The following is an 18,648-nucleotide window of genomic DNA, read 5'->3' as shown; positions in this document are numbered from 1 at the left end:
ACCACCACCACCACCATCAACACCAGCCCTGCTGGGGGCGGAGCCTGCTGCCGGGAGGGCGGTACCTTCAGCAGGAGGCGTCTGCGGAACACCTGTGTGGTGATGGTGCGCTCCTCGTCCAACCCCGACTCTGTAGCTTTGCGCTGCTAACGAACGCATTTACAGTGCACAGCTCTAAAAGCCCACTCTTTAAACTACAGCAGGTATTATAAAGCAATGGTCCGTAAACATAATGACACTGAGTAACCATCTCTCACCTTGACTCTGTGTTCAACTAGAAGTGTTCCCTCCTCTCCCCTCGCCCCTGCCTTCACCCCATTGGCTGAATCCTGTGATGCGTTGCTGTGGGCGGGACCATCACAGTGCTCGCCGTTTTGTCGAAGTTTTCCAGCATCCCCTCTGGATGATGATGTCACGGAGTCACTGGAGTTGTCCTGACTAAATGAAAGTTTCACTCAGACAAGGCATCACTTGGAAATGCAAAAACAGATGACAATTGACTGTTAGTCACCAGACATAATCTATAACATTTGCCCTGTTTACTGAATGAGTAACCCGTCATCCTTGTTTTTCTTTTACTATAAAATTAAACGAATAATTAACAACCAATTTATATATAAATTTATATTATTCTAAGTACCTTTTAAAATTAAATTATTGATTGTTCTCAGGCAAATGATCCGCAAATATTCTTTTGTTTGTTACCTACTGTTGTGTGTGCTGATAGGCTGTTACCTACTGTGGTGTGTTGTCGTGTGCGCTGATAGGCTGCATTACCTACTGTTGCGTGTTGTTGTGTGTGCTGATAGGCTGTTACCTACTGTGGTGTGTTGCCGTGTGTGCTGATAGGCTGTTACCTACTGTGGTGTGTTGTCGTGTGTGCTGATAGGCTGTTACCTACTGTTGTGTGTGCTGATAGGCTGTTACCTACTGTGGTGTGATGTCGTGTGTGCTGATAGGCTGTTACCTACTGTGGTGTGATGTCGTGTGTGCTGATAGGCTGTTACCTACTGTGGTGTGTTGTCGTGTGTGCTGATAGGCTGTTACCTACTGTGGTGTGTTGTCGTGTGTGCTGATAGGCTGTTACCTACTGTGGTGTGTGCTGATAGGCTGTTACCTACTGTGGTGTGTGCTGATAGGCTGTTACCTACTGTTGTGTGATGTCGTGTGTGCTGATAGGCTGTTACCTACTGTCGTGTGTGCTGATAGGCTGTTACCTACTGTCGTGTGTGCTGATAGGCTTGTGGTGTGATGTCGTGTGTGCTGATAGGCTGTTACCTACTGTGGTGTGATGTCGTGTGTGCTGATAGGCTGTTACCTACTGTCGTGTGTGCTGATAGGCTGTTACCTACTGTGGTGTGCTGATAGGCTGTTACCTACTGTCGTGTGTGCTGATAGGCTGTTACCTACTGTGGTGTGCTGATAGGCTGTTACCTACTGTTGTGTGATGTCGTGTGTGCTGATAGGCTGTTACCTACTGTTGTGTGATGTCGTGTGTGCTGATAGGCTGTTACCTACTGTGGTGTGATGTCGTGTGTGCTGATAGGCTGTTACCTACTGTCGTGTGTGCTGATAGGCTGTTACCTACTGTGGTGTGTTGTCGTGTGTGCTGATAGGCTGTTACCTACTGTGGTGTGTTGTCGTGTGTGCTGATAGGCTGTTACCTACTGTGGTGTGTTGCCGTGTGTGCTGATAGGCTGTTACCTACTGTGGTGTGTTGTCGTGTGTGCTGATAGGCTGTTACCTACTGTTGTGTGTGCTGATAGGCTGTTACCTACTGTGGTGTGATGTCGTGTGTGCTGATAGGCTGTTACCTACTGTGGTGTGATGTCGTGTGTGCTGATAGGCTGTTACCTACTGTGGTGTGTTGTCGTGTGTGCTGATAGGCTGTTACCTACTGTGGTGTGTTGTCGTGTGTGCTGATAGGCTGTTACCTACTGTGGTGTGTGCTGATAGGCTGTTACCTACTGTGGTGTGTGCTGATAGGCTGTTACCTACTGTGGTGTGTGCTGATAGGCTGTTACCTACTGTGGTGTGTGCTGATAGGCTGTTACCTACTGTTGTGTGATGTCGTGTGTGCTGATAGGCTGTTACCTACTGTCGTGTGTGCTGATAGGCTGTTACCTACTGTCGTGTGTGCTGATAGGCTTGTGGTGTGATGTCGTGTGTGCTGATAGGCTGTTACCTACTGTGGTGTGTTGTCGTGTGTGCTGATAGGCTGTTACCTACTGTGGTGTGTTGTCGTGTGTGCTGATAGGCTGCATTACCTACTGTTGTGTGATGTCGTGTGTGCTGATAGGCTGTTACCTACTGTTGTGTGATGTCGTGTGTGCTGATAGGCTGTTACCTACTGTTGTGTGATGTCGTGTGTGCTGATAGGCTGTTACCTACTGTGGTGTGTTGTCGTGTGTGCTGATAGGCTGTTACCTACTGTTGTGTGATGTCGTGTGTGCTGATAGGCTGTTACCTACTGTGGTGTGATGTCGTGTGTGCTGATAGGCTGTTACCTACTGTCGTGTGTGCTGATAGGCTGTTACCTACTGTGGTGTGTTGTCGTGTGTGCTGATAGGCTGTTACCTACTGTGGTGTGATGTCGTGTGTGCTGATAGGCTGTTACCTACTGTGGTGTGTTGTCGTGTGTGCTGATAGGCTGTTACCTACTGTGGTGTGTTGTCGTGTGTGCTGATAGGCTGTTACCTACTGTTGTGTGATGTCGTGTGTGCTGATAGGCTGTTACCTACTGTGGTGTGATGTCGTGTGTGCTGATAGGCTGTTACCTACTGTGGTGTGTTGTCGTGTGTGCTGATAGGCTGTTACCTACTGTGGTGTGATGTCGTGTGTGCTGATAGGCTGTTACCTACTGTCGTGTGTGCTGATAGGCTGTTACCTACTGTCGTGTGTGCTGATAGGCTGTTACCTACTGTCGTGTGTGCTGATAGGCTGTTACCTACTGTCGTGTGTGCTGATGGGCTGTTACCTACTGTCGTGTGTGCTGATAGGCTGTTACCTACTGTCGTGTGATGTTGTGAGTGCTGATAGGCTGTTACCTACTGTTGTGTGATGTCGTGTGTGCTGATAGGCTGTGTGGTACCTGTCTTGCTTGTCAATGAAGTCAGAGCTCAGGCTCCGCGCTGGAGTGGATGGATCTACGTTGGCATTGCAGTTCTCACTGATCCAGCCTGTGGAGAGCGAACACACCTCAAACTCTGACCCTTCATCATCCCTCTCTCCTCTCTCTCTCTCCTTCACCCTCTCCTCCCTCTCTCCACCGCAGTCTGTCGCGAGAAGCCGGCACTCTTGCTTCTCCCCTCTCTCCTTCTTTTTCTCCTCTTCCTCTTCCTCTGCTCCAGAATGACACTCCATCAAGACCTCTGCCCATGGACGGGGGGAGAGGTCACCCTCACAATGGCCTTTGACATTATCTGGTATTTCACTTTCCTTGTCATTAGATGATGATGATGATGATGATGATAATGGAAAACCCTTGTTCTCATCTTTGCTCTGCTGTGTGGTTTTGCCCTGTTCACTGGAACAGGCATTTTGCTGAGAAGGGTGGGACTCTCCCTCTCTCTCCGCCCACGTCTCACAGGATTCCTGTCTTCCTTCAGGGTCTCCTCCACCAGACAGAGTGTGTATCTCTGCAGCACTGACAGTAGTTGGGCCACCATCAGGTGTGTGTGGGTGTTTGTCTGCCTCCAGAGGGGACAGTGGCACATCACAGAACTTTGTGGACGCCTGAGAGTGTGTGTCTAAGTGTGTCTGTAGGTTGATCGAGAGTGTGGCTGATGCAGGCTCTGATTGGCTGGAAGTTTCTGGGGTGTGGTCTGAGTGTGTGGGGTGGGAGAGGTCCAGTTCATTGGGTCTGGATGGGGTCACACTAAGGGCTTCCACTGAGGGCTGCAGGGGCAGACTGGGTTCAGTGAGGGGCAACTGGGCTGGGGGGTGAGAATGTTGGGCAGAATGCAGCTCAGACAGAGGCTGCTGTTCTGACAGGATGGTGAAGTAACCTGCAGAGGATCATACATGTATACACACACACACACACACGAGTGGACATGATGCTAGGACATGAGGACTCACATGCATAAACACCCACAAATGGATTCACAGAAACAATAAAAGCACACAAACAGAAAGAACAAAAGACAACATAATGGAAAATAAAGCAGCCAGAGCCGAAACATACCTGCACACACTCAGAAACACACACACACACACACAGAGGAACACACACACACACACACTCAGAGAGAAGAGAGCAGGGGGGGCGGCTTGGGGGTCAAGAGGGCAACAGAAGAATCACAGGGGGAGTGACACAGGGCACAGGGGGGCACACACAAGCGCACACAAACACACACAACACGTATGCACATATAAGACAACACAAAAAACTGAGCAAGAATGATGTGAGGAGCAAGGTATTGGGAATATGAATGCATGGATGGATGGATGGATGGATGAGTGTAGGAAGCTTGGATGGATGGATGGACTGATCACTCGCAGAGGAGGAGTCTGATATGGAGAGAGGGTAGATGCGGAGAGGGGAGAATCTCCTTTCTCTCCCTCTTTTTCTCTATCCCTCCATCGAGGGAGGAACGAGGGACAGACGGAGGAGAAAGCTATAGGAGAGGCAGACGAGAGCAGATCCTGGCCCATGGCATGCGGTGAACTTAACTAAGAGCAAATAGGAACACAAACACAACTCTAAGAACATCTAGACACAGATACAGGGTGTCAGCATGCATCTGGATTAAGGCTCACAATAGTTTTATGCTCATGAAAATGCTACATTGCAAGAATTTATCCCAAACAACAGATGTAAACTCTTGAAATTTACATATAAAAATACACATATGATTTTTCCAATGCAGTGTTTTAAAATTCTGATTTAAAACATCACTGCATTCATTATAAACACAAATAAACCTTCTATGACAGCTGTGAATTACTGTAAAGTTCAGACTTCCTTTGAGACGCGAGGTTCTCCTGCACTGGCTGAGGGCTGAGGGCGGCCATCATGCAGACTGCTTCACCCTTCACAACCGTGTTTGCATGCATGTTCAAATACAGACCCATGCATTCAGGGGTGGGTTGGGGGGGGGGGGGGGGGGGGATTAGATCATGTGAAAAGAAAAAAAGGAAGACAGAAAGAAAGAAAACAGGGCTGATGTGCTGGGCAGAGTGGCTCTGGGGAGAGCCTTTAAACACACTCCCATCACCTGCTCTTGGAGTTCAGAACGCACTCGTTCTGTAGTGTTCAGTAAGAGAACCGCGTGTCAGCCACAGAACGCAAGAACAGCAGGTTCTAAACCCAAGAAGCAGGTGAGGAGAAATCTGATGTGGAAGGGGTAAAGAAATCTCAGAGGAACCAAAGCCATTACTTCAGGAGATCCTTCCATCCATAAACACCACAATGTGGGGAGACCAAAGGACAGGTAAAGAAATAAATAAAGGGATGAGGGAGGGAGGGGGGGGGCAGCTAGATGGGTCTAAACTTTACCATCCGCTTTCTCCTGGTACACAGCGCTATCATCTGCAAAACTTCTGGTGCCTGAAATGTTACCATAGTCAAAAATGGGCCCTTCCAGCAGTGTGACAATATCCATCCGGTTCACTTTGGTCAGGACTGCAGTCAGCGCGTCGGCTGGGGAAACATAACACTGTGTTAGCGATACGCTAGCATGCAGGATCGATGTAAAATACACACGTATGGCCCAGGCATACAACAAAACAAACAAAATACACACGTATGGCCCAGGCATACAACAAAACAAACAAAATACACACAACTGGCCCAGGCATACAACAAAACAAAATATACACAACTGGCCCAGGCATACAACAAAACAAACAAAATACACACATATGGCCCAGGCATACAACAAAACAAACAAAATACACACATATGGCCCAGGCATACAACACAACAAACAAAATATACACGACTGGCCAGGGCATACAACAAAACAAACAAAATATACACGACTGGCCCAGGTATACAACAAAACAAACAAAATATACACGACTGGCCCAGGTATACAACAAAACAAACAAAATATACACCACTGGCCCAGGTATACAACAAAACAAACAAAATATACACCACTGGCCCAGGTATACAACAAAACAAAAACAACAGCAGAGATATTTAATATCTTCAGATGCTATATATACATGAGAAGAGAGAGAGAGAGTGAGAGACTAACTCACTGGTGGCATTTTTTCCGTCTCTTTTCACCCACTTCTTCAGAAGCATGAAGCTCTGGGCAGTGAGGGAATTGGGATTCTCTGTGCGGATGTGATTGATCTCATCCACGGAGAAATTCATCTCTCGAGCCAGCTCTACATCACATCACAAACAAGCCATGTCACGACACGGCGGGCAGTAGCACAGCACAACGAACGCAGCACGCCCTGTTAGCGGTACAGGAAGTGTACTGCATAGAGCATTATGAAAAATGCATTATGAACTATGATGCTACATTGGCTACTTTAGGGTTGTGCTTATGAAAATAATAGCTTAATGTAAAATTGGCGTTGTTTTACTAGCTAGAACTATCTATTTCAATGTATGAGAAAAAATGCAGTTTTCTTACAAAATGTGGAGCGCTGCAGTGAAATACCACAAACCGACAACAGGGGGCAATGCACCTTCAAACATCCTACAATATTCACCTTAAATCCTCACTCTCTTTCTAAAATCATTTACATTGGCAACAAAGACCTGATCTGAGTTAAAGATTAATTCACACATATCTAAAGCATATTCGAAATGAGATGTTTATAAAAGACATTACACCTCTTTCATGACCAGCATGTGAAGTCTCACCTGTCCAACTGAGTCCGAGGTGATCAGCCACAATGGCCATGCGTAGGTCCGTTCTCTCACATGGGCTCTGTGGACCTGCGAAACAGGAAACACCAAATAATACATCAGCACTAATTCCTCAATGCATTCAAACCCACAGAAAGACATGTAGCTGCCTCCTTTTCTGGCCAAGCATTGCTTTTTGGAATCAGTATGTGATCGATATGGTCACAGCTCTATTATTGGAAGCAGTGTGGAAGGGTAATACTGGCACTGAAACTGTAACGGAATCAAAAAGGTGCTAAGCGTGGCCGGAAAAGGAACAACGCACAAAATGGTGAACTGTTGTGTGTAAAGACACATGGTGGTGTGCCGAAGACTTCTGTGAATAGAATCTGTGCAGGCAATCATGGCGACTACATTAAAGAAACAAACCATAACAAACAAATCAATACAAGATCTGTTATTTTACAGACATTAAAAGAGGGTGATTCTTTGAATGAGGATATAAGCATGCAGGTAACCTGTACAATTCCAGCTACACAGTTCACTCACAGTGAAAATAGACACTGAAACTGCAGTTTTCAATTAGCAACCCTTACACAGACAGACTGTCCAGTGGCCCCTCCCTCACTAACATGCTACACCGATAGTCAAAGGTGGGGGAGGGAGAAGAGGGGATCCAACAAAGACAGGTACAGTACACTCACACAGGTACAGAGATGGTAGGATGACAAGAATGACCGTTACTATTCACGCCACAGGCAATCCAGTCAGTCAATCACAACGGGTCATGCAACTAAGGATCAAGTAAAGTTTTCAATAAAATTTTACAAACTAGGCTTGATCTCCGCGACGGGGGGCGCCCCGCGTGCCCCTGCGCCCCTACTGCCCTCCTTCCCTCCTCCTGTACGCCTAGTCCTCCTCCTCTCACTGCCCGCAGACCTTGTGACCTTTGACCTTGAGGGTGCGACCCCTCTGGGGGAGCCGGCGGAGAGGGAGGGCTGGGACTGGGAGGGGTCCGATAGGGAGGTGCTTCGTGACGTGCTGCTGTCCTCCTCCGACTGCTCTGCCTGCGTCTGTTTCTCCTCGTCTGAAAGGCGCTCCGCCACCTTTGCTGCTCCCCCGCTAATGCTTTGAAAGAACTTGATCGACTGCCTGCAGAGCTCACTCAGGTTGGCTCTGTCTGCCTCGCTAACTGAGCAGTTCATCGCAGCACCTGAAGACCTGTCTCTGGTAGGCAGCTGTGGGGGGACGACCTGTCTGACCACTCTCTCAGCCTCCCTAGGTCTTCCTGACCTGGGCCCAACCTGAGCTGGGACGATAGTGCTGATTGCACCATTCCTTCTGATGCCTTTGACTGGAATTCTAGATCTGGGCTCAATGGTACAAGAAACGGGATCCACTTTCCTAGCCTCGGGTTTGACAGCCTGTTTAGGTTTCTGCTTGCCTGAGTTCTGAGTGTTAAAGGTAAACCCTGCTGCCTTGACTGGAAGTCTAGACTTGGGATGACATTTGACCTCTATCTCTTTTTGAGAGTCACACTTGTCTTCCTTACTCTGATGATCTTCAGTATTCTGCTTGTCCTCTGTCTCCAGAGATAACCTACAGAACTGAGCTTCTATCCTACTAGCTTTCTGAAGGGTGGGTTCTGAGGATGACTGGAGGTTGAACACTACACTACCACACTGAATGTAGTTGGCCTGGACACTGGAAGCCTCTAGGTTGTTGTTGTTATTGCTGTTCTCTGAAGGGTAATCTTTCCTGTCAGCTAGGGCTGAATCAGAGTATTTGCCACTGAACTGAGTCCCGCTTAAGTGAGCTTCCAAACTAAGATACTCTGGCACCTGACCTGCTGAGGTATCTGCCTTAAAATCACTTAGTTCAGCAGAACTAGAGTCTTTCTTTATGGTTATGGAGGCAGCAATTCCCATCTTTATGGGTGTGCGCAATTTAGGGTCAACCTTGGAGGCCGTGACAGTGCAAGAGGAGGCGGTTTCGCCTATGGTTTCAGTGCATGGAGAGCCATCCAAGCAGCCAGTGCTGCCCTGAGCTGGACTGCCTTGGGATGGCATAATGTCTGTGGTGGCTTCTAACTTCCCCTCTACAGATTTCTCCCCTGCCTTCGATTGGGAGTCACCTACCCCAGCACTCCTGCCCCCTTTGCCCTTGTCCCCTGACTTCCCATTTGCGGTATGCTCACCAATCTGGAAAAACTGAAGCCTCTCCTCAACAAAGTCCCGCTTGCTCATGTCAATAGCACCACTGCGGGTCATCTCAAACATCTTGCCCTCGTGGAAGGGGAAGGGGTTGGGCTCGCTAGTTGGAGTGCTCTCATCAGTTGGCGTTCGAGCCGGAGTGGTGTCTGGTGTGGTAGCTTGTGACTTGTCCTCCACCGACAAACCATAAGGCTTTGGATCATCATCTTTTCCTTTAGCATCAAATACTTCTTCCTCACCCCCTTTGCTTGACCATGGGTCAAAGTCCAAGCCTTTAGTTGTGACAGTTTTAAAAGTGGTATTGAGTTCCTCCTCGAGCTTGTAGCTGAAAAGATTTTCAGCACTCCCTTGTCCTTGCCTTTCAGGGTGCCTTCCCTCCAAGGAGTAGATCTTTTCTTGATCAGAATCAGATTTTTTACTTGATGAGTTGCTTTTGGATTTAACTTTTTCCCCAACCTCCTCATTTTGGGGGCTCTCCTCTTCAATTACCTCCAGTTTGCTCTGGCTGAAGGAACGATCACCTGTCTTTCCATCGTTAGACAGACTGGAGGTTTTGGGGTCACTCAACCCATCGTCCTCATCCTGCAAGTCATATCCGTCCAGTGAATCTATCTCTGTTGCATCAGTGTCATGGGAAAATTCAGCAGTTGTTGCTATAGAGCAATCAGTAATAGACTGATCATTGCCATTCTGCTCAAGGTCTGCCTCATCTCCCTTAATGACACCATTTGCACTTGACTCTTTGTGGTTGGAGCCATTTCTCTCTGGCTTACGAGGTTTGGCACATTTCTCACCCTCCTCTGCCATTTTGAAGGTGTACTTCTTGAGGGGAATGGGCTGGAAAACAGACTCATCATCACTGGAATCACCATTGTCAGCTCCAGGTGGGAGGGGAGATGGTGGCTGGACTCGGATCACGGGTTCTGCGAGGAGGTGCCTATCGTGTTCCTCTTGAAGGTTCACCTCCATCATTTCTGTTTCGGCCTCGGAAGAGGGACATGAACCCTTCTTTTCAGGGTCAGACTGATCAGCCTCTAGGGGTGGAGGCGGAGGAAACTCAATGTAAGCCACCCGTTTATCTTTTGCTATTTTTCCAGGCGAGTCGCGCTTCCCTTTCGGAGACTCTGGTGGACTGGCAGGTTTGGCTTTCTCTGCTGGTATTTCCCTGAAGATGAAGGTCTTGGGTTGCTCCTCTTCCTCTGACTCTTCTGGAATTGGGCTGGGCATTCCCGTCATACAACCTATTACAGACTCTGGTGCTCTGGAATTGAGGTCACAGCTAACTTCTTCAGAGCTGGGTGTCTCAGGAGTGACAGGACTCCTTCCAGAACTGTCCATGAAAGTCACCTGCTCTAGTGTATCATCCTCTGGGCTGCCCTGAGGGGAGGTTTGCTGTTTTTGTTTGACAGTGTAAAACCCTCCTCGAGTCTCGTGTACTGTACGACTCTCATGGCTAACTACTTTTTTGTAGGTGCTAAGTTGTCCACTGGCTGTCTCCTTCTCGTACTGTTTGCCAACTTGAATGCTGACATAAACTGGTAGAGGTTTGATGTCTGCAGTGACACCTGGTGTCACTCTTTCGATATACTCAATTTGGTCACTTTCAACACCATTACAGACTATGTTAGCATTTGCGACTGACAATACATCACTGGATGATTTGCTTGCATCAGATCGACAGGGATGCTTGTTTCTAGCTAACGTTGATATGTGGGACCCTGCTCCATCGGATTTAACAGATGAATCTAACTTTAATGTGCTACTTTGATGATGGTCTATAAAACTGGACGAAACCCTAACAGGAATTTGTGATTCCGAGTTTTTTTTTAGAGAAACGTTGTATTTGTCTGTGCTGCTGGTGTCTTCTCGGATGACTAGCTCTGTGTATATAATCTTTTTTGTTGTTTCTGCTTTTGTGGTATTACCATTACCTTCACTGTCTTGAAGAGAATCTTGAACAATTGTGGGAGACATTTTGGACTTTTGAGTTTTATAGTGACCACTGCCATGACTTTCCCAAGGTTTATAACCCTTTCTATCTTTATCTGTATCTTGTTCCTTGCCAGAGACACTTTTCTGATGTTTTGGGGTGGTGTTATCTGATACATTTCTATTTCTGTCACTTTGCTGATTTTGTGCAACTGTTTGCGCTCTCCTGACATTATAACTTTGGCCACTCTCACCGTCTAGAACTTTCTTTGGGCTCTCACCTTGATGAGAGTTCTGAAGATTACCCCCTGCAAAAACTTGATAGATGGGCAATTTACTTTCCTGTAGCTTCCTTACTGGAGAGTTAGAGGTTTGACTCATCTGGGGTCCCTTATCTTGTTTTTGAGCTTCGGCTTCGAATTTCATTCTAACTGATCTTACATTGGATGTTGTTGGCAGGAAATATTTAGAGGACTCACTCGCACTACTAACTGATGAGCAGTCTCCTTGTTTTTTGTTGTCGTCATTGTACTGAACCAAAACACGTCTCTCTGGGCTGCTGGGAAGGCTGGCGCACTTCCTGTCCTGAGCGCCATATTTGTCTCTAAATCTATCTCTGCTCCAGTCTTCCCCTCTCCCTCCATCCCTAAACACTGATCTCTCGGGACTGCTACAGGTGGAGCTTGGTCCAGACCGGGTCTCTCGAGCATTTGATCTATGATGCTTCTTTTCAGGAGAATGAAGCTCATCGTTCAGTTTCTCTGTTTTATCACGGAAGAACTGGGAAACTTCACTGAGCTTCTCCTCTGCTTCCTTCACAGTCCTATCTACTCTGTCTTCATACGTAATCTGCTCTTTGTTTCTGGACTGCTTTGTGTCTTCAGATACTCTCATCCACGTAGATTTTTTCGGACTACCAGAATCAGAGTCGTACTGTAGCAAAGTTAGCTTGTCGTAACTTTCGTCATCATTTGAGGACCTGCCAGGCTTGTCGGGTTTAAGCATGAATTCTCTCATTGACCCACGCTGTGTTCCCTCTTCGTAGTATCGAGACCTATCGATCACAGATTCATCTGAATCTGAATGAGAAGAGTCAATTTTCTCAGAGAAGAGCATTTTCTCTGCAAATTTGTACGACTCTCCCTTTGTATCTGCCGATTCTTCCTCGCGGTATTCCACTAGTTTCAGAGTTTGGTATGCATCATCAGAATTTAGCTGGACAGAGCCGGACCGCCTGTCCTCCTTCGGCAAGAAAGTGTTTTTTGCTCTGGGAGAGTCCAAATATCTTGGGAGAGATTCATTAGGCTCTTCCTCCTCTTGCTCCTTTTCGTCTCTATTTTGAAGCTCTTTCATGCCACTGCTACTTTGGTAAATGTACATTTCTTTCTCTGGGTGATTTTTAGTTTCTCTAATTATGACTTCTGTTGGTTCTGTTTTATTTCCTTTCTCAATGTGCACTTCAATTATGCGTTCCACTTTGGGCATCAAGTCTCTTTCCAGTGACCTCTGTGACTGATTCAGTCCCTCATTGCTGCCTTTTTGTTCAAATAAACCAGTTAGCTCTCTGGATGGATCTCTTCCTGACTGAAAAGCTTTCATGATGTCTCGTACAGACATGGTTTCCTCGAGTCTCTCTGTGGTGGCCTCTTTACTCTGAGGTTTGTGGTACACCATTCGGGTTGTAGTTGTTATGTGAGTCTCCTCTTTGAGGCGCATACCTTTACCCATTGCGTCCTCCTCTGGACCGGCTCTAGCTTGGTAGGCTTTTACTCTGTCCTTGATGGAGCCACCAGGTGATCTGGGCTCGGTCTCAATGCATCGGGCTGGCGGCTTTGCCATTTTACCTTCCTCCATTGTAGGTTCCTTGGTGTCCTCTGGAGGCTCATAGCTCCGTATAACATGTACAACCTCAGTCCGCGTTTCAGTGATGACTGGTGGGATATCCTGAAACAGAGCTTTGGGTCCTGTTCCCTCAGCGCTCTGCGGAGCCGAGGGCGTCCTCTCACTGCGGGTCTCAAACCCACTATCCGACAGCGGACTTTTATCTTGGTCATGAGAGATATCGTCCTGAGAGTCTAGAACTGCGTCTGAGCCAAACAATGCATCTGCTAGCTTGCAGAGCTCTTTTTCCGAGGGGGAGGGTCGCATGTTTGAGGGGGGCATTTTGAGCTTGTGCTCCTGAATTGCAATAGCGGGTTTTAAAACACGTTTCTGTTTTTCTTCTCCTTCTCTTCTCACCTCTTCATTCCTTTGTTTTGCTTCTACAATTTTGGAGAGAGAACTTGTACCAATATCATTGGTTAGGTAGTCAACTACCTTTGCTAAGTTAAAATTTTTGTCAGGTATGTTTTTTATTTTGGTTTGAGGTGCAACTGTCTCGTATCGTGGAGGACACCTCCATTCATTTTGTTGGCTCTCATCAATATCATCCTCCATGTCATCTTCGACCTTATTACTTTTAATGTTTGCCTTACTCTCCCTAAGAACATCCTTGCTCAGTATCTCACTTACTTTGACCAAGTCCTGTTTGACTTTTTCCACTATCCTGTATGGTTCCTCATCCTCCATTTTATGCTCTTTGGGAGAGTCAGACCGGAAGCTTTTGGAGCTTGCATCAGTTTGCAAAATGGCTGACATTCGTATCAAATCCTCCTTCATTTCAGCCACATCCTTCAGTATCTCCTGGCTGTTTGTCAGAGGGGGTGAGGAGTTGGTCTTGAGGACTGCAGGGGACATGAATAGAGGTGTTTTAACTGGGGACAGTGTTCTGGCAAAGGAAGACTGCATTTGGGCACTGGCTTCTGGGGGTAGAGTCTTTCTGGGGGACAACAGAGCTGCTGTTGACTTTGAGACATCAGGAAGTTTTTTAAACTGATGTTCGGGCAGAACATTTATAACGGAGTACACAGGTACAGTGATCGTGCTGCAGGTGACGGAGGTGGTGGAGTTGGGAGGGGATCTGAGGGAGGCATAGAGGGAGTTGGAGGCAGAGGACCGGATAGACTGATAGGAAGAGGATGGAGAGGATGACACAGACTTGAGTGTACCATAGCCTGCAGAACAGGAGTTTAGTGTCTTCTCCACCTCATCAAAAACAGCGTTCACGTTGGTGGTGGCAGCATTAGTTGTGGCCTGTATCCTTTCCTGTAAGCTGCCAGACAGGAGTGAAGTAGGAGAGGAGGAGCGATATTTAGTGGGGGAAGCTGTCCCATTAATCAGAGCTGATGCATTGGAGTTGGAGCTGGATTTCAGCGGTGAGGAGAGAGAACTGAGATATCCCCTGTGAGGGCTGGCAGCATCCACATGTGTTCTGATTGAGGAGAGGCCTGGCACTGTTTTAATGGGGGAAGCAGTTGATGGGGCATTTGATGTTATGACAGATTTATAGGGCAAGCTGGAGCTATACACATTAAGGGAGGATTTGGGCGAGGTTGGTGGAGTCATAGCAATAGAAGATCTTTCTAGAAGTGAGCCTCCAGCCGGGACTGGAGAGGTTCTGGCAGAAAGGGTTGCCAGGCCTTTTACAGAGACTGAGTCAGGGGTGTTTTTCCCCGGGGATGACAAGAGGGTCGGAGTAGCCTGGACCGGGTACTGGGACTGCTGCACAACGGTCTTTATCGGAGAAGAGATGGTTCTGTAGGAGCGTATCGGTGACGCAACATCACTAGCAGATCTGATGGAGGATGCAGGTGAGCCTCCGATGATTGATCTGATGGGGGAGGCAGAATTTACAGACCAAACAGATCTCAGTGGGGAGGCAGAGGGAGTGTTGGAGGAGGAACTGGAGAGGGAACCGAATCCCGACTTGGCCTGGGCACAGGCGTTGATGGGCGGGCTGGTGGACCACGCCTGGTAGGAGCGTGTCGTAAAGACAGGCTTGTAAGCGTAGCCAGAAGGCTGCGGCGCGGCTTTCGGAGTAGTGTTGTGGCCTCTTTCAGCTGTTTCTAGCATAAGCAAATTAATAAACAGAACATAAATGTAACAGAAATTGTTAAAAGAGAGAAAAAAGAGATGAGAAAGAATTTTAGTCAAATTAGTTCGATCTGCCAGCACATACCACAGACTACAAAGTGGATGGATCATAGATAACTGAAGATAATGGAGGTCTTCAATGGTTGTAACTGTGACAAAAAAGTGAATGTAAAAACAAAAGAAATGACAAAACTGAAAAATTAATGAACAAATAATTTATGCACATGAACAAACTTGAAGCAAAAGAAAAAAAAACATGAGTGTAAGATTGTAAAGACAAATCAAAATGCTTGTTTTTCAAACAGCAAAATTCATTTGTCCAACCACAGCTTTGCCACATAAGTACAAAACTGAGCGAAACATCACAAATAATTTGTTCCTGAGTTCCCGAGTGCATCAGGAGACCATTATCAAAAAAAGACAGGGCAAATACGCAATAAAGACAACGAGAAGACAAGAACGACTTTATTCTGCAGTGAAGAACATGAAAGAACACAAAAGAATGTGCAATGCTGGTTCAGGGAACATGCAAAACACATACATCTTTGAACACTGAGCAAAATGAGGAGGGATTTCATGAATTACAACAGAAAATCACACAGCCTGTGTGTCCAGTGGAAAACTGATGAAATGAAGAACAAATGAAGACTGATGACAAAACAGATGTGCAAAAAAAAGAAAAGAAAAAGGAAAATAAGTATTCCTAAATATGCTGTAGTCTAGACCGTCACTGCTGTTTAAGACTTGAAATATTAGTTTTACCATATTGTAGTTAATCAATTGCCAGTACAGATTTCAGCACCTGGTCTATACTGGAACTGAAAGCTCTCTGAAGGAATGGAGAAGAATGTGAGGCACTCACTGGATGCAGGGTCGGTCAGATAGCTGTAGCGCTTTCGTAACGCTAATGAAGCAAAGGTATGACGTCGATCTTTGCTGTCATTCTGTAATAACACAAAAACAAAAAGGCTATAAGAAAGCAAACTGATTTGCAACTGAATTTATTGTTAACTGGTTTAGCTTTTCATTCTTTTTTAACGTGATTGCATTAATAAGAAAAAAAAAAAAACAATTAAGAATTCTACAGAGCTTGTTCACGTATGGTTTTCACTTCCCTGATGTTTTATGGATAACTGGAAGTTGTTCAAGCAGTTCTAAAAGATGGGTTTTATGTCATATTTTTTCTATTTAATTAATATTAAAAATATATAATTTAAGAAATTCTCATATGGAATCAAAGGTAAATAACTTGGAAATCAAAAGGCCTTGTATTCTTTTTGAAACTGCCACACTGTATTATTTAATTGCTTCTAAAACAGTGCACTACCTGTGCTAATGACTAACAATCCACCAACTAACTGTTTAATTATTGTGATCTATGCAATTTAACTTCACATAAGGATTTCTGTTGAAATATATTCTCTAGCCATTTGTAGCAATGGCTAAAGGATCAGGCATAATGGAAGGACACCTCTGTTCTTCTGAGTACTAAAGGATCAGGCATAATGGAAGGACACCTCTGTTCTTCTGAGTACTAAAGGATCAGGCATAATGGAAGGACACCTCTGTTCTTCTGAGTACTAAAGGAACCAGCAGCCACTCTTGGACCCCTGTACTCCTGTGGAACACTGAAGTGGTCGGCATAGTAACTTAAGAGTAAACATTTTCATAGACACACTGAAGTCCTGCTGACCACATAGTTTAAGTTACTCTATATCACTATGAAAGGTTATAGGGGGCAAATGGTGTTACCACCTTTAAATTACTGTAACTTCTTTCTTAAACTCTTTAGGCTCTACTCTGTAGTATATCCTCATAAGAAGTAGACTTGTGAAATCGTGCTCACTATCTTCTCATTGGCTGACTCCACTGTGAAGAATTTAACGTCAAAATTTCAAATTGTCTATTATTTTGTGTGAAAGATTGGTGATTGTCTAATGGAACTCTTTCAGTCACCAAACATACAAAAGCATACTTGAAAATTATTTTAAAAAACAAAACAAATAAATGAATAAACAAATAAAAAGCACAAGGGGCCACAACTTAAGTGAATCAGCCGAATTAAACTTGCTGTCTACACATAAATCATGCAAAAAAAAAAAAAACTGAGCTCAATATTTATGTCAACCAATGAATGATCTGGGAAAAAAAGCCATAAATCACAAAAAAGGAGAGCATCACCATGGTAATGCCTTGAATAAGCTACCAGTGTGTGAATACAAAGAAACTTCAAAGACAGCCAATGAAATGGTATGTCATGATTACCTCATCATCAGGATCAGATTCCATTTCCTACATTCCCCATGATGCATTGCAAGAGTACAGAGTAGATAATGGAGCAGCAGCAGTCCAACATGATAGCAGCAAAGTGGGGTGTGGTGAGAGTAAAAGAGAGGAGAGGAGAAAGCATTTAGTGGTCAAACAAAGCAACACCTACTGCAGCAGCAAAATAATCAATGATTTATCTGTACTGAAGAGCATGGTGGTGTGGGTGTGAATCTGTCTTTGCACCTGCATGCATTGGTGCATGTCTTAGCAGTGTAAGATCAAGTGCACAACATCTATAAAACCGTTTCCTATGTGACTGAAGTGTGAAGGTGTGTGTGTGTGTGTGTGTGTGTATAGCACCTTTTTGTGTATTGGCAGTATGAAGTTTAGGTTGCAAATAGCACTCTGTGGTAGGCCTTTAGTTGTCTTGGGCTCTTTGAGGAATGAGAGTCTCCCACAGGCCTCCTGCGCCATGTCCCGTACCTACACACACACACACACACAGGCTGTCAAATATTAACACTTCCACTAAACTTACAATCACATTCAGCGCAAGTGCAAGGTCACTGTGGTGTTAGATTTTCGTTTCCATTCTACCACGCTCACACACACGCTCGCTCACACACACACACACACACACACACACACACACCTGAGCTGATGTCAGATAAGACATGTGATATCAGAGACAACAGTGTTGTGGCACACTCCCTGTATGAGAGCTCGGAATGAAACCGAGTAAGAACCGAAGGCAGCAGCCAACAGCACCACTACGCTGGACTTTCTCCGTTACTCTGTCACTTCCTCTCACTTCCTCACACGCATACGCACCTTGACGTTGAAAGGCAGACGATTCTCCTTGAAGGCGTAGAAGGTTAAAATGAGCTGCTGACTGCTCTTGCTGAGGGGAGACAGGTTACCGAAACATTCCACAAAGATGGGCTTGCCCTCCAAGATCTGTCGGCCAGCAAAAGTTCAGTCAGGTCCAACGGGTCTCAGGGGTTCTATCGTATCACAGCATTTTCATCACTCTCTGTCATTCCAGTGTGCATCAATGAACTGCACATGGAAAAACCCAAACTGTAGTGGTGCAGTTGTCCAGGGATTCTGTCGGAGTGGTGTGTGTGTGTGTGTGGGATCATGCTCGGCGCTCCACACCTCGATGTCTTTACTCCTGGCCACTTCTTCAAAGTTCTCCTGCTGCTCCAGGGTCTTGTCCACCTTGTCGTCCGTCATGCAGAAGCAGCGCAGGCGGGCCTCGGCGCTGTCGATGGTCTTAGCGAATACCACGAACTTGGCGAGGTACGGCACACAGATCAGTTCGCGGTAGAGGGATGAGGCCAAGACCACGATCTCACTCACCTGTTGACAGTCTGCCAGCCAGAACCTGGAGGGAGACAGAGAGAGAGGGAGATGTGTAAAGAGACAGTAATGAGAGTTCTTTGGGGAAAA

The 18,648-nt window shown here is 46.1% G+C and overlaps 2 protein-coding genes across 10 annotated transcripts in view; one reads left to right on the top strand and one right to left on the bottom strand.

Moving 5' to 3' along the window:
- Positions 1–18,648, bottom strand: part of ank3a (ankyrin 3a) — a 103,924-nt gene that overhangs the window by 6,683 nt on the left and 78,593 nt on the right. For 4 of the 9 annotated variants that reach the window (XM_076978625.1, XM_076978626.1, XM_076978630.1 and 1 more), the window contains 10 exons: positions 18,355–18,583; positions 18,028–18,153; positions 17,557–17,679; positions 17,194–17,220; positions 15,791–15,872; positions 6,830–6,904; positions 6,211–6,342; positions 5,501–5,644; positions 3,092–3,179; positions 258–438 (listed from right to left, as the gene is read on the bottom strand). In XM_076978625.1, coding sequence (XP_076834740.1) covers positions 258–438; positions 3,092–3,179; positions 5,501–5,644; positions 6,211–6,342; positions 6,830–6,904; positions 15,791–15,872; positions 17,194–17,220; positions 17,557–17,679; positions 18,028–18,153; positions 18,355–18,583 — 1,207 coding nt within the window. Of the gene's footprint in view, positions 1–65; positions 147–257; positions 439–3,091; positions 3,180–5,500; positions 5,645–6,210; positions 6,343–6,829; positions 6,905–7,646; positions 14,901–15,790; positions 15,873–17,193; positions 17,221–17,556; positions 17,680–18,027; positions 18,154–18,354; positions 18,584–18,648 lie in introns of all 9 variants that reach the window. The other 5 variants (XM_076978623.1, XM_076978624.1, XM_076978627.1 and 2 more) reach the window with 3 other exon arrangements.
- The window catches only part of LOC143480792 (uncharacterized), a 123,806-nt gene that overhangs the window by 91,732 nt on the left and 13,426 nt on the right, over positions 1–18,648 (top strand). The window lies entirely within an intron of this gene.

This window comes from Brachyhypopomus gauderio, chromosome 17 (genome assembly GCF_052324685.1).
Source record: "Brachyhypopomus gauderio isolate BG-103 chromosome 17, BGAUD_0.2, whole genome shotgun sequence".
NCBI classification, from domain to species: domain Eukaryota; kingdom Metazoa; phylum Chordata; class Actinopteri; order Gymnotiformes; family Hypopomidae; genus Brachyhypopomus; species Brachyhypopomus gauderio.
The sequence above is the reverse complement of the archived record's forward strand: the minus strand, read 5'-3'. Positions and strand labels throughout refer to the sequence as shown.